Source organism: Ciconia boyciana, chromosome 19, assembly GCF_034638445.1.
Source record: "Ciconia boyciana chromosome 19, ASM3463844v1, whole genome shotgun sequence".
Classification (NCBI taxonomy): domain Eukaryota; kingdom Metazoa; phylum Chordata; class Aves; order Ciconiiformes; family Ciconiidae; genus Ciconia; species Ciconia boyciana.
The window spans coordinates 8,239,295-8,252,452 of NC_132952.1; the positions used below are offsets into that span (position 1 = coordinate 8,239,295).

A 13,158-nucleotide genomic window follows, 5' to 3' on the forward strand; every position below is an offset into this window, starting at 1 on the left:
GATTTTTCTGCTCGCTGAGCCCCGGTACGGGTTAGCACCTCGAGCGCAAATCAGAGCGCTCTCCCCGACCCGATTATTTTATTGAATGTTTATGAAGGCGCGCGCTTTCTCTCTCTCCCTCTCTCCATATTAATCTCATTAAATCCTACCTTTCAACCTTCTTCCGTGACCATCTGACCTGGCCACTTGAATTAAAATAGTGCTTTCTCCGCAGTCAAAGACAGCACATCAATCACCGGGCTATTTACACTTCGCTCCTTTCTTCAAAGCGGCTCTGCCGGGGCTCTCGCTACCTTCGCTCCCGGGGCTGGCGGGCAGGTCCTGCGGGGCTCGCCGGCATCGCTCCCTGGGGCGCTTTTTCCTTCCTCTCCCCCCTTTTCTCGGGTGTCCGCGCGTCTCCCGGCTTCCCCCGTCCCTCGGGACCGCTTCCCGAGCGCGCTGCCTTCCACCTGAAAGGCAGAAGCGAGCGGCGCGGCCCCCGCTGCCCGCCGCCGCCCTCCCCGTCCCCGCCGCTCCCGCGGGAGCTCCGCGCCGCCCGACGGCCGCTGCCCGCCGGGGAGCCGAGGGCCGGGGCCCGCCGCCCCTCCGCGCCGCTTCCCGGCCCTCCCCGGCGGGCGGCAGCGGGGGCGGCCCGGGGAGCGCGGAGCTGCCGCCCGCGGAGCGCGGAGCTGCCCGCGGAGCTGCCCGCGGAGCGGCGGCGGCCGTTCCGCGCAGGGCGCACCGCCGGGAAGGGGAGCGAGGGCTGCGGGGTGGCCGGGGGGGGGTGACAGCCTTCCCCAGCAGAGACGGGTCAGCCGGGGGAGAGGGAGCGAAGGCTTTCGAGCGCCGGTGTCGAGCAGCAAACGTTGTGGGAGAAACGCGAGAAACGACGGCAAACACAAAGCGCGAATGAGGGTATTTTAAAAGTTATGCGAGCCCCTGAGCCCGCGGGGGCAAGAGGGGAAAACGGGGAAAAAGGAAGAAAATACAGGCAGGCACTGGCTGAAAAGTTACTGTAAATAAATTTTTCAGACTGAAAATAAAAGCATGTCTACAATATGTACAGTTACAAGATGACATCCGCCAACAGTCTCTCTACAGCATTGCTATTTAGAAGTAGTAATAATAATAATAATATAATGATAATCACCTCTTTATGGGATGGCACCTTGATCCTTAAATATTGTCCAGTGTGTAAGGTCAGTGTGCGGAGGGTTAGGAGCGGAGAGGGCTGATTTTTCTTAAAGGGGCAGATCAGGGGAAGGCTGCGATGGTGCTGGGAGAGAGGAGGGGGGAGAGATAAGTGGTCTGAAGAAGAGGATAGGACAGGAAAAAAAAAAAACCAAAAAAAAAAAAACCCCTGATGATGATGAATACATTGGAAAGTTTTTTTGGCCCTGGTGAGGGTGTCAGATTGAATGCTCTGTGCGCATGTGCGAAGGTGTCCAAACTGACAATGCTTGGGAGATGAAGATAGTGTGTAGCTGCTTCTGGGCTCAAGGAGGAGGAGAGGAATCCACAAGCCGACACGATGAGATCCAAGGCGAGGGCGAGAAAACTGCCCAAAAGTAGGTCCTTTCTCTCCCTTCTTCCGCCTCCCGCCTCCCCGGCGGCCGGGCGGGCGGGCGCGGAGCCGGGCCGGGGGCTGCGCGGGGCTGCAGCCCCTCTCCCTCCCCGCGGCGGCGGCCAGCCGCGCCGCCCGCCCCGTGTGCGCGGAGAACGGGCGTCCCGCGCCGCTCCGCGCTCCTCCGCGCTCCTCCGCGCCGCTCCGCGCCGCGCCCGGGCGCGCTATAGCGGGGCGCCGCGGGCGAACGGCGAGCCGCGCGGGGCCGGGGGAGAAAAGCGAAAGTTAGCTGGAAGTTGACGAAAGGGGATAGCAACTTTTTTTTTTTTTTTTTTTTTTTATTGAGTCGTTCCAAGTCTTGTGAAATAATATTCCTGGCTTTTGAAATAGTGGGCGCTAGAGGTCTGCGTTTGGCATCTGCCTGCGAGAGCCGGAGAGACTTAACGCTGGCGAGGGGGGGGGAGAGCCAGGCAGACGCAGCCGGGGGGGAAAAAGAAACCCTTCTGGTCTCGGGAACAATTATCGAGGAGAGGGAAGGAAGAGAATTTGTAGCAAAAATGGATCCGCGCTCAGTGAGGGGCTTTGGATTCGCAGGTCCAGAGGGAAGATCCTGAAGGCAGCTCGGGTGTCCCAGCTGGGGGTTAAGAAGGTCTGGGGGAGGGGAGCGTGGGGGAGTGTCTTTAATTTTTAATTTTTTAAAATTTACTTGGGGGTGGAATTGCAGCTCGTAAGTCTCGCGCAGCTCTTTCCTCCGTCTTCCACCGGACCCTTTTCCTTTCTTTCTTTCGAATCGTTTTTAGCCTGGATTTTCGGAGGAGGAGAGTGCGGCTTTTGTAGGGAAGAGCGGGGCTTTTTCGCCCCCGCTCCCGTAGAGCCCAGCTGTAAGCGCTCGGTCTCCTTCCTCGCCGATTAACTGTTAGGCTCGGTGCAGCGGAGGATCCCGGTGCCCGGGCAGCCCGTCTGTACTTCTCTATTATTATTATTATTATTATTATTATTATTATTATTATTATTATTTAGTTTCTCTTTCGCTCCGGCTCTGTGCGAAGTCTCTGGAGGCTGCACAAGCCCCAGCGCAGCCTGCGCCCTGCTAGAACCTCTGCCGGTAGTGCTCGGATTTGGGGAGCAGCGGCGGCTGCTTCGGTCCCGTCGCCGGCCGTTCCCCAGGGCGGCTGTCGGGGGGACCTCGGGAGCCGGACGGCGGGGCCGTGCGGGGCTCCCCGGCACCCCCGGGCCCTGCCGCGGGCCGTGGCAGCTCGGAGGGGAGAGCTCCCCGGGCGAGGCGGGCAGCCGGCGCCCCGAGCCCCGGCCCCGCGGCGGGAAACACCGTTTGGGGGTCAATGCCGGGGGCGGTTTCGAAGCCCGGTGCCGGGCGGCGGGAGCGCAGGCTCGCACGTGGGCGCAAAGGTTTCTGTCGTCCCGCCGGTTCGCGGTTCGGGAGCCTCCTCGGCCCCTCAAGGTCAGCGGCCGCTTCTCGCTGCAGGGCTGGTCCCGGCTCCCCGGTGTCCTTCCCGGACTCCCGCAAATCCTGCCCGGGGCAGCCCGGCTCTCCTTAAAGCCCGGCTCTCCTTAAAGCCCGGCTTTGTTGCCGAGCTCGGTGGCGAGAGCGGCAAGTCCGGCGGTGGCCCAGCGCCGGCCGCCGCTCCGCGCCTGGCTCTTCAAAGCGACACAAGCCCAAGGCCCAACGATTTACCCTGGGGGGGCTACACCCCACAGCGCGCTCCCTTGAGGGGCCCCAGCTCCCCAAACCGCCCCGCGGGCCTGGGGCGGTGACCCCCGGGCCCCTTCCGAGCCCCGAGCCGCGCAGCCCCGCACGCAGAACGGCTGCTGGGAGGCGGGGGTGTCGGACAGCCGGCGGGACCGACATTGTCAGCACATCGCTGCCACGCGATTTGGGAAGTGGTCTTTCAATTAATCCTGCGACTTTCTTTGCAATAAACACACGCGTTTAAACGCCCCCGTTCAAACAATAACTTTTTTAAAAAGTCATCACTTATTGTTTCAGGTTGTTCGGGAGGAGGGTAATTTTCAGAGCTCTCTTGGCTGTGCAAGCGAGGTTGAATAGAGTGGAATATTTATAGTTTCTTTTTTTTTTCCCCTTTTTTTTTTTTTCCTTCTTCTCTTTCTTTTTGCTTCTGCAAAAGGCACCAGGTTTTTGCAGACGTGCCCGTGTGTGCAGGGCAGGGGCCGGGTTTTTGCAGACGTGCCCGTGTGTGCAATGCAGGGGCCGGGGGCTGCAGACGTGCCCGTGTGTGCAGGGCCGGGGCCGGCCGCGTCTGAGCGCGGTGCGAGCGGCGGAGGCTGCCCCGGCCTCCCCCGTCAGCTCTCCCAGGTCGGTAGCGGTTAAGCAAGCTTCTGCAGCTTGAGGACTAAGAGGTTTTCAGTGCCTGGCTATCTTAAGTGCTAGGGAGATGAGTTGGGACTTCTGCGCCTGGAAGCAACTACTTCCCTTCAGCAGAAGGAGCTGCAGTTCCGAAAGCCCCGGTCGTTGAGCGAGCGCTGCTAATACGAACTGGAAGTGTCTATTTGGAAGGCTGAGCTCTGATTAAAATCAGGTGTTTAATACAATACAAGGCCCAACGGTTTATGGGGTTTCAGCTGAGGATTTTTTAGGGATCACAGTTCAAAACAGTAGTCCAAAGCTAAGGTTTCAATATCCCAGGAGTATTTATTTGCAAAACAGATTAAAGACGGACACGAGTGTACGGATCTTGCTGTATTTACATCGGCAAGGTAGTGAGAACTCCAGTTACTGCACGAAGCCCCGTACGTCCCTTCCCAAGCACACCTCCCCGCCCGCAGTTCTGGCTGCTCCAGCCTCCCTCAGCCTCCGCTCGTACGTATTAATGCCTGCGTATATCCCGGGGTAAAGCGATACACACACGGCCGGCCGGCGAGGTATGCCAGGCAGCAGTATACAGTACATTAAAAACACAATATGTTGTAGAATTTCATTTCATTGGACAATATTTTAAGCAGATGTGAGGCTCCTCTGGGAATTCGACTCTATTACCTGACTTGGAAAGGGGATGAACGCGGAAAGGGGATGAACGCGTGTGTGCGCGCTGGGGTGGGGGGGGGGGAGAGTGAAATTCTCGGCAGTTTTCATCCGGTTCCCGGGGAGAACGGCAGGTACCGGGGGCGGCGGAGCTGGCCCGGAGACGGGGACCGTTTTCGCTGGCTTTACCGCTCACCTCCGGGGGTGGGAGCCTTCGGGGCCGTAAATCAAAAGCCGAGGCTTGCTGGGGGTGCGAGGAGGCGCAGCAGCCCCAAGGTGCGGCGGGAGGGAGGCCGGGCCGCTCCCGGGGCCGCCGCGCTGCAGGTGAGCGGGCACCGGCCCCCGGCCCCCCGGCCCCGGGCTTCCCGGGCCCTTGGGGGCCGCCGAGGCCCGTGCCCGGCCCCGGCGCTCCCGGGGAGCTGGGCCAGCCGCAGCCGCCGAGGGGCTGTGCCGGAGCGGGCAGGTAGGAGAGGGCCGCGCCGTGCCCCCGCCCCGCGGCCGCCGGGCCTCGTCCTTCGGCGGGAAAACAAAATACCGGTGCCCGGGGAGAAGCTTCTACAACCGCTGACGGTCTCTGTTGTGCTAATGAGAAGGTGGCGAGGCGGCGGCTAAAGGAGTTAGGCGCTGCACGTTTAAAGCGCGCTCGTTCCCTTTCGAAATCCCCGAGTTACGTTTTGCAGAGGACAAATATAATTCGCGGGTGGGCAGTTGTTGGAGCTCAGGTTCTAAATAAACGTTCGTGCTGGAAAGCGGTGGCCGGTATTTTCTGCAGTTCCGCTTGCTTTTCGTTATTAGGAATATGACAAAGTCAAAGTTTCGAGTCTGAGTTTTCAGCCAGAGCTGTTGCATCCTCCCGGGCCGGCTGGATTGACAGGAAAACGGTTGCGAATCCAGCCCTGCCCTCCCCAAGCCTCTGAGCGTGGTCCCCGGGACCTGCTCCTCGGATGAGGGCTTCGCCTTCGCCGAGGACAGGCTTCCCCTTCACCGTTATTTTTTTATTAAGGCTGATGAGGCGGTGGGGGGAGAAGGGAGCGCAGAGGCGGGAGCCCAAGCACCGCTTCTCGCCGTGCGACCCTGCTTGCGCCCGAGCAGCCGGTTCCAGCAGCGGAACACGAACGTTTGCGGCGGTGTCGGGCGCTGAGGTTTTTTTCCACCTTCAAGCCGGCCGCCTCCGCTGCCCTGCCCCTGCCCAGAGCCCCGGCAGCCGAGCGGGGAGCGGGCTCCCGGGCCCCCCGGCTCTGACAGCGGCTCGCTGCCGGATCCCGGGAAGCCGCTGAAGGGCGGAGAGCGGCCGCGCTGCCGCTCCGGCCCGGCCCGCCGGCGCTCCCCGCCGGAGCGGCTCCGCGGGACGGCGCTGCGGGGCTCCCGCCGCCCCCCCCGCCCCTCCCGGCGCCGGTTCCCCGGCGGTCGGGCGCTCTCCGTGCTCGCCGAGCCGGCGGCCGGGGCGCGGGCCGCGCAGCGCTGCGCGGGGAGGCGCGGAGCCCGGCGCCGGGCGGGGAAGGCCGCGGCCGTGTGCGCGGAGCGCGGCCGGGCGCGCAGCGCTGCGCGGGACCGGCGCAGGTGCGGTGCGGAGCGGAGCTGGGTCCCCGCCGGCGCCGGGTCCCCGCCGGAGCGGCAGCCGCGGCTGCTTCGCCCTCCCCCGCCCTGCCCCGGATCTGTTCAATTAGGCAATTAGGGATGGCGGGCAGGGAAGGGGGGGGTTGATCCGCTAATTAAGGTGATGTGTAATTAGCGCTTCAACAAAAATTACCGGGGATTTAAGATCAGTTTGGTCTTTAAAAAAAAAAAAAAAAATCAAAATTCTAGCAATATAAGTGATCACTTCAGCCGCCCTCCCCGCCGGACTTATTTGAGAAAGCGCAGAGGGAACAACTGGAAAGCGCTTCCTCCTCCCGTGTCCTGGGAAGCCACCGGGCGAATGGGAGGAATGAATCGGCTATTTGACGTGGGCGACTGCTTGAACTCGCCCGCCGACTAGCAGGTTTAAGGTGCCAAAGTGCTAACGCTGAAGAAGACGCAGAAATCCGGGACTGAATTTTGGCCCGCAATAAAGTCAATGCTTGTAGGTGTCCGTGTGGTTCGTGTGTGAAGTGCGTGCGATGTTCCATCCGCGCGTGTTTACATCACAGGGCATCCGCGTGTGCGTATACGAATGTCAGTTTGTGAAGTGCATCGAAGAATGGTTCGTTATTCCAATTGCACTAAATTCCCGTGCCCTGTAGAAACACCGTGCAGATGCAGAACGTCTCCATGCAGATGCGTTTGGCTGTTGAACCGATAACGCGCATACAAGGATCTCGCAACACACAGTAAAATCACAGGCACTGCGTGGTCACGAACCAGCGTCCTATGTGCGGAAATTGTGACTCGTATTTTTAAAACTTTGTTCAACAACAAACAAAGCTGCCTTATTTTGAGACTTTGTATTGGAAAGGCAGTAGAAGTTCAAGTTCAGCAATAGCAAATTAGGTCTTTAATGAGCTCAGGGGAAAAAATTAAAACAAGCGTATTTCTGAAGGTTGCTATTAAAAATACCTGATGAAGACACTGAGGTCAGAAAGAGCAAAGACTTGCCCTTCTGTTCCCCACACAGACACCGGCCAGTGCTGTCATACATTACCAGTATAAGACGACTTTGAAATGGGCAGGATTCTACCCCGTCAAAGGGGAGAAAGCCAAGCGTACCTGAAACACACAAAATCTCCACTCGCTCCTAGGCGAGATGCGACGCAGGAGCTAGGATTTCACAACACAGGAGCAGTGTAATTCATCGCTGTTGCTCGCTGTAATAATACCCCGGCTCCTTAGTCGGATGTAACCGTTCCATGACCGGAGCCAGAGGAATGCTCCAGCCTGCCTGCTGCACGGGGCTACACCTGCCCGCGCGCCCTGCGCCGCCGGCTGCACCGGCAGGCTCGGCTGTCAAGGGAAATGCCTGAAGCGCATGACAAGGGAATCTTCTGTTTGAGAGGGAAATATCCTTCTGCGGCGTGGCTGCCTTCCTTATGTTTGTAAAGCACGCTGAGATTCTCAGAAGGAAAGGCCCTATTGAGTGAAAAGTATTATTATTGTTATTATGGCTATGGTTATTATGGCCTCTATATTTCATAAAAGCTCTGTGCTATTTAATGTAGTGCTTCAAAGACAAAGGCCTAAAGAAGTTTGCAAACGTTAATGGGGTAGGGCTCAGCAGCCACCTTGACGGTGGGGAACGTGTTGCCAGTTCTAGGGTGTAGCTGGGGAAGCGGAGGCAGTGTGTGTGATGACTTGCCGGAGGATCCCTGTCTGCTCCTGGATCAGGAAAAGAACCCACATTTTTCAGATTTGCTTTTGCCCTTCTAACTGTAAAATTTGCATTCTCCATTTATTTTATTTTTTTTCCCATTGCAGTAAACTTACGGTGTAAGAAATTTATTGGAAGAAAAATCTACATTTACAATCTAGGCCTTTTCTATAGTGCAAGGCCGATGGCATATAAGACTGTACGTGCTCTCTGTGGGCCAGGGCAAGCTCATGCTTTGTTTCCACAACCGGAATGCTCTCCTACTATTACTGGATATGTTTATTTTTTTCCAGTTGGAGATTATTTAAATGATAAACTCGCACAATTATGAATGCTAAGTGAAAGGATCACGATCTTAGCTGAGTAATGATTTTCTCATTCCTGTTTCCCCAAAGATATTTTTAATCCTGTTAGGGGTAAGTAACCAGCATATCAATAAATACATATACACGCAACGCCCATCTGCAGTTAGGAATGAAGACTTCTGAAGGATATGTGCAAACACATTCGTTTCCACTCTCTGGATAACAGCCTGTTGATATGTCAGTACTCCACAGCATGCCACACCAAAATTACTGCTGTGTTTTCTAATCTTAAATATGCCCTATTTTTCTGGAGGAATTTCAGGTCAGGGATGTCGTGGTGGAAAAGATCTATGACCTTATTATTTCTTTTATTTTCTTAATGGATTTTCATGCATCACCGCTACCTACTCATGGGCTGTTTATTTTTATTTTTATTGCAGTAGGTTGTGCGTTATGTAGCGTCCAAATCTGTAACAGAGTGTCCCTGTCCTGAAGAGTTTTTTTCCTTTTCTTCATTCAGTGAATGATGTGACCCCCTTCGCTAATAAAAATGAAATATGACTTTCATCCCTGGAATAAGTGTACTTCTTAGTGCTTCAGAATGCTCATACCCTGAATAAGCAGCTTGCTTTTTTTTTTTTTTTGGTAATTGGGAAGAAATTTCCCTGCAGGAAGGGTCATGATGTGTGCTTAACGTCGGTAGGTAGGGCTAGAATCTGAACTCCTTTTCCACGGAGTAAAGTGCTTCTCTCTGCAAAGGTACCGATTTCTCTGTGCAAAGGTACCAATTCTCAGTCGCTCTGTTCAGCAGCGCTTGGTGTGCAGGACAGTGGGAGAAAGGAAAGTTTCTGTTCAGGGGGCGGCCGAGCTTTCGTCACGTAGCCCCAAAGATGTGCTTCGCCCAAATTTATGACAGAAAGTTAGTAAGGCATTTTTTTGTACCACTGAACCCACTTTTGTACTGCAAACAAGGCCACTGGTTCTCTTGGGGAGACATTTTCCAGCTGAAAATGGACTGAGACAGCCAAATTATTTCCAGTAGGCCACAGAATAATGCTTCTATCACGGTAAATCTTGGTCTCTGTTGAGCTGGTGTGGAAAGACTTCATCTTCTCTTAACCGTTCGCTTTTTGTAATACTACGGACAAAATCGGGGGAGGCTGGACCACGGCTCTCCAAAAAGAAGTGACTGCCCAAGCATTTGGGGTGAAATGTCAGACCAAAATAAACGGGATGGTGATTTATTTTTGTCGTGATAGTTTTACGTCTTTCAGGTGTTTTGCTTTAAGGTAATATTTTGATGTGGTAGGTTTTTGCTGGTCTGTTTTCTTTGGCTTACGAACTCTCTCACCAAAGCCATGAGACACAATGCCCCGGCGTCCCTTATTGGGATCAATTTAGCCATCATTACTAGATAACACTGTCAGCCCATTTGAGATACATATTTGTTTAATAGTTAAGGTTCTGTACAAAATACAGAGGGTGGGGAGAAGTCAAACTGTAGTGAATGCTCTGCTTATTTTATATCCACTATAACTATTTTTGTCCATGAAAATTGGCTTAATTATATCAATGGAATGTTTCTTTTTCAATTCTGTATGCAATTAGTCCATCTTGCTGGCTGCAATTTATTTTAATAAAAAAATAAACCAGTGGCGTGTTCAGTTCCTCATCCCCTGGGGACAAATGCGATTGGTGTGTTTAATTTCATTAACTACAATGCGGCCTACTGGAAAAATGTATAAAATCAGCTTTATACAGCTTAAACACTGGCATTTGAAACAAATCATTACTGCATTAGCTGTCACACTGGTAATTCTAGAATCCAAGACAAAAATATTATAGCTGTTTTTATAACCCTCTGCAAATACACTGTTAAAATAATTTGTAATCATTTTTTAAACATGCCCTGATGTTTTTAGTTAAAATATCTTATCACCACCAAAGAAGGCTGGCTATTCATTATCGCATGTATGTTTTATTGAATGATTCATAGGTCGCTTCCCCTGTAGAAAATCCACGCCTGTCTGCCTGAAGCTCCCCAATTTCGAGATGGACTGTTAGTACTGAGTGAAACACTCTTCCCTGGGTATTTTTTCAACTGAATTTGCTTGTACCCATTTGCAAGCCCAGCTTTGGGTAAGGCAAGTGCAAGGAACAGTTTTTCCTAGCAGTGCGGATTACGAACGTTATGAAATTCAGCATCATTTCAAACCCCACCTCCCTCTTCTACTAGCTTTTCTTTATATGCTACCCAGTGTGCAACACCTTCTTAAAGCAGTTCTGAGTATTTCTTCGGTCTTCTGAGGGTGGGAGGGAAGGAGGGGAGGGTGCGTGCATCCCTCCCCTGGTATGTTCCTGAAAATAGATCCCTGTTGTGATTCCGTGAGCTTGTCGCAAGGGCCAAATGCAGCCCGCCTTCAGCAATGCGGAGCCGCCCAGCGCTCGGCAGGGCTTCAGCCCGAAGCGGGGGGGCAGAACGCGGCACTTTATCTAGTTCACAACTGTATTTCCTGCACTTCATTAGACGAGGTATTTTTCAGATACCATGATTTAGCCACAAAACTGTTCTGGACTCTTTGTGTTAGTACGTGTGCCTTTCATACGTAAGTGCACACGGTATTGGCCTAAGATGCATGTATAATCAGTGAATAATGTTGAGCAGAACACATGTGCCTAATTCTCTTCTGTGAAAACTGAGGTTAAACTGACAAAATTCAGGATTTTTTTAAAATGGGAGGCCAGATCCTCAACTCATGTAAATCAGCATCGACATCAATGAGACTAATTTTCACCAGCTGAGGACATGACCCAAGAGATTTTGTGCGTATGTGCATAAAATATACAAATATTGGTATATAGCTGGTTTAAGGGGATTCACTTTTAGCATCTGCAGATCAATATCCGATGGAGAAATGTAGCTTGTTTTTTTTCTTAACTTGTGAAATGATCAATTATATAACCTCAGCGTATTTTAGACAGATTGCTATTTTCTGAAGTGGCACGGACTTCCTTTCCAAAGAAGTAATGTACAGAAGATGGGCCATATTGGACATAAGCCATCTGTTCCCCTGCACGCACTGTGCTTTTATTTATTTTTTTTTTTTCCCCTTCCACTCCTGTCATAAACAGTAGTTAATTTTATTTTCCATATCTTTAACTTTATAGCAGTGGTATTTTGGTAGAAGTGATATCGAGTTATTGTTTTATTGGTATTATGGGGGGGGGGGATCAGCTTTATTTCCTACTTGATATAAAATCACTTCAGGGGGACTGGAGAAGCTAAATGCGGTTTCCCTCGTCAGGCTGAGGAAGCAACTGGGTCTGGAGGAAGGCAGAGGCAGCGCCAGTGCAGCCCGTCGCACGGGTGGGGATGGGACCCCGACCGTGTTCTGGTCGTGCCTCGGGTGGCAGGGACGGCTGTCCCCTGCCTCGCTCCGGAGAGCCCAGCCCCGCTCCTGGGCTCCGCGGGATGGAAGGGGAAGCTACGGAATGGGGGAAGAAAGAGGCTTTTCCCTCAGTGCTACGTAAACCTTCCTCGCAGAGCAGCTTCACCTGAGCTTTAGGCAGAGGAGTAGGCTCGGGCCAACTCTCCACCAAGAACGGGCCTCCAGCATAAAGGCTATATTTAGCACAGGTATTTATTCTCCCAGCCCAGCGTTATTGTGCTTTGAGTATATGGTTCTTTGGCTGTAAGAAAATATGGAAAGTTGGATGTGAAGTTTTGCTCAGAACATGGAAAAGTTGTAGAATTGTGCAGCAATGGAACTGGGGGTGGGGTCCTGTTGCTGCTATTATTAAAACAAAAAAACCACCAAACTTCGAGCATATTGAAACAATATTACCTGATCGGAGATTGGTCTGAGATGCAGAAAAAGCATGGAAGCATGTTTTTTGCTAAGCTGATGAACTAACTTCACCAGCTCAAGCAAATAATTTACCCTCAGCTACTTCATCTCTAAAATGGGAGGAACCTGCATACCTGCCTTCGTGATTTCCGGATAAACGTATCGTTAATGATCTTTGTGTTTGTTCCAGCTCCCACTGAGGTCGTTGGGAGGTTTCTGCTGAATTTACTGGGTCAGATTTTTTTCTTTTTTTTTGCAAGTTTCAGGTTTGGCTAAAAATCTCTTATTCTGCCTCAGATGCTTATAAAAAAATGCTTTTGTTTACATGTAGTCTGGCATTTTCTTTCCTTTCCGGATAGTAAATACTAAATATTAATTTACATGATTCACAGTGAATGGACCTTTTGGGCTCAATCATGTAAATTAATTTTTACATGGCTGTGCTTGAAGTTCATGTAGTATAAAATTGCTTTACCATTTTTTTTTCTGTTTATAGAAAAGGACTGGTTTCATTTTATATTTTATTACATAAATGTGGAATAAAGAACATGCACAACTTGCAAGTGATCATATATTTTATTTTAGAATTATCACATAGGAATAAAATAAATTTAAATCCCTACATGGCACAATAGTCATATTTAAAAAGCAGTTGATACCTCATGGAGAACTTTGAAAAGCCCTCTGCTCAGAAACAGTTCTGCTCATATATCCCGTATATAATGAATAAAAAACAGATCTTTGCTACTTTGGGAGTTCTTAAATTCTTCCTGCTAGAATAGTCTTCAAGTATTTATCCAGATAAAGTTCAGAACAGAATTTGGTTCTTCGTCTTCTGTTCATGAGAGTATCTGTTGAGGGGTGATTTTAACGGCTGCTTAGTACCGGCGGCCGAAGGTGAGCCTTCAGGGATCCCGGGAGAATTCCATGGATGTGTCCTTCAGGAAATGCCTGAAGAGCTACTGATGCTTCCTCAGACCGTAGGAGATGCGTGCTTTTCCAGGCACGTACAATATCTGTGCATTTAAGGCCCTTTAGGTAAATTCTAATTTTACCCTTTAGGTAAATTCATCAGAGGAAGCACAATAAACAAAATTGTTTATTGTTTATTAGGATTATTTATTTATATATTAAAAAAGCGCCCACCTGTGAAGCAAAATGGGTATCGACCTGTTAAATAT

General features: G+C 51.8%; 1 protein-coding gene across 5 annotated transcripts in view; it reads left to right on the forward strand.

Annotated features, from left to right (window-relative positions):
* Positions 1–1,427: 1,427 nt before the first annotated feature.
* The window catches only part of ARHGEF16 (Rho guanine nucleotide exchange factor 16), a 368,918-nt gene continuing 357,187 nt past the window's right edge, over positions 1,428–13,158 (forward strand). For 4 of the 5 annotated variants that reach the window (XM_072883738.1, XM_072883741.1, XM_072883740.1 and 1 more), the window contains exon 1: positions 1,428–1,547. In XM_072883738.1, the coding sequence (XP_072739839.1) occupies positions 1,511–1,547 (37 nt within the window). In that variant the 5' untranslated portion in view covers positions 1,428–1,510. The remainder of the gene's footprint in view (positions 1,548–13,158) is intronic. The other variant, XM_072883743.1, reaches the window with a different exon arrangement.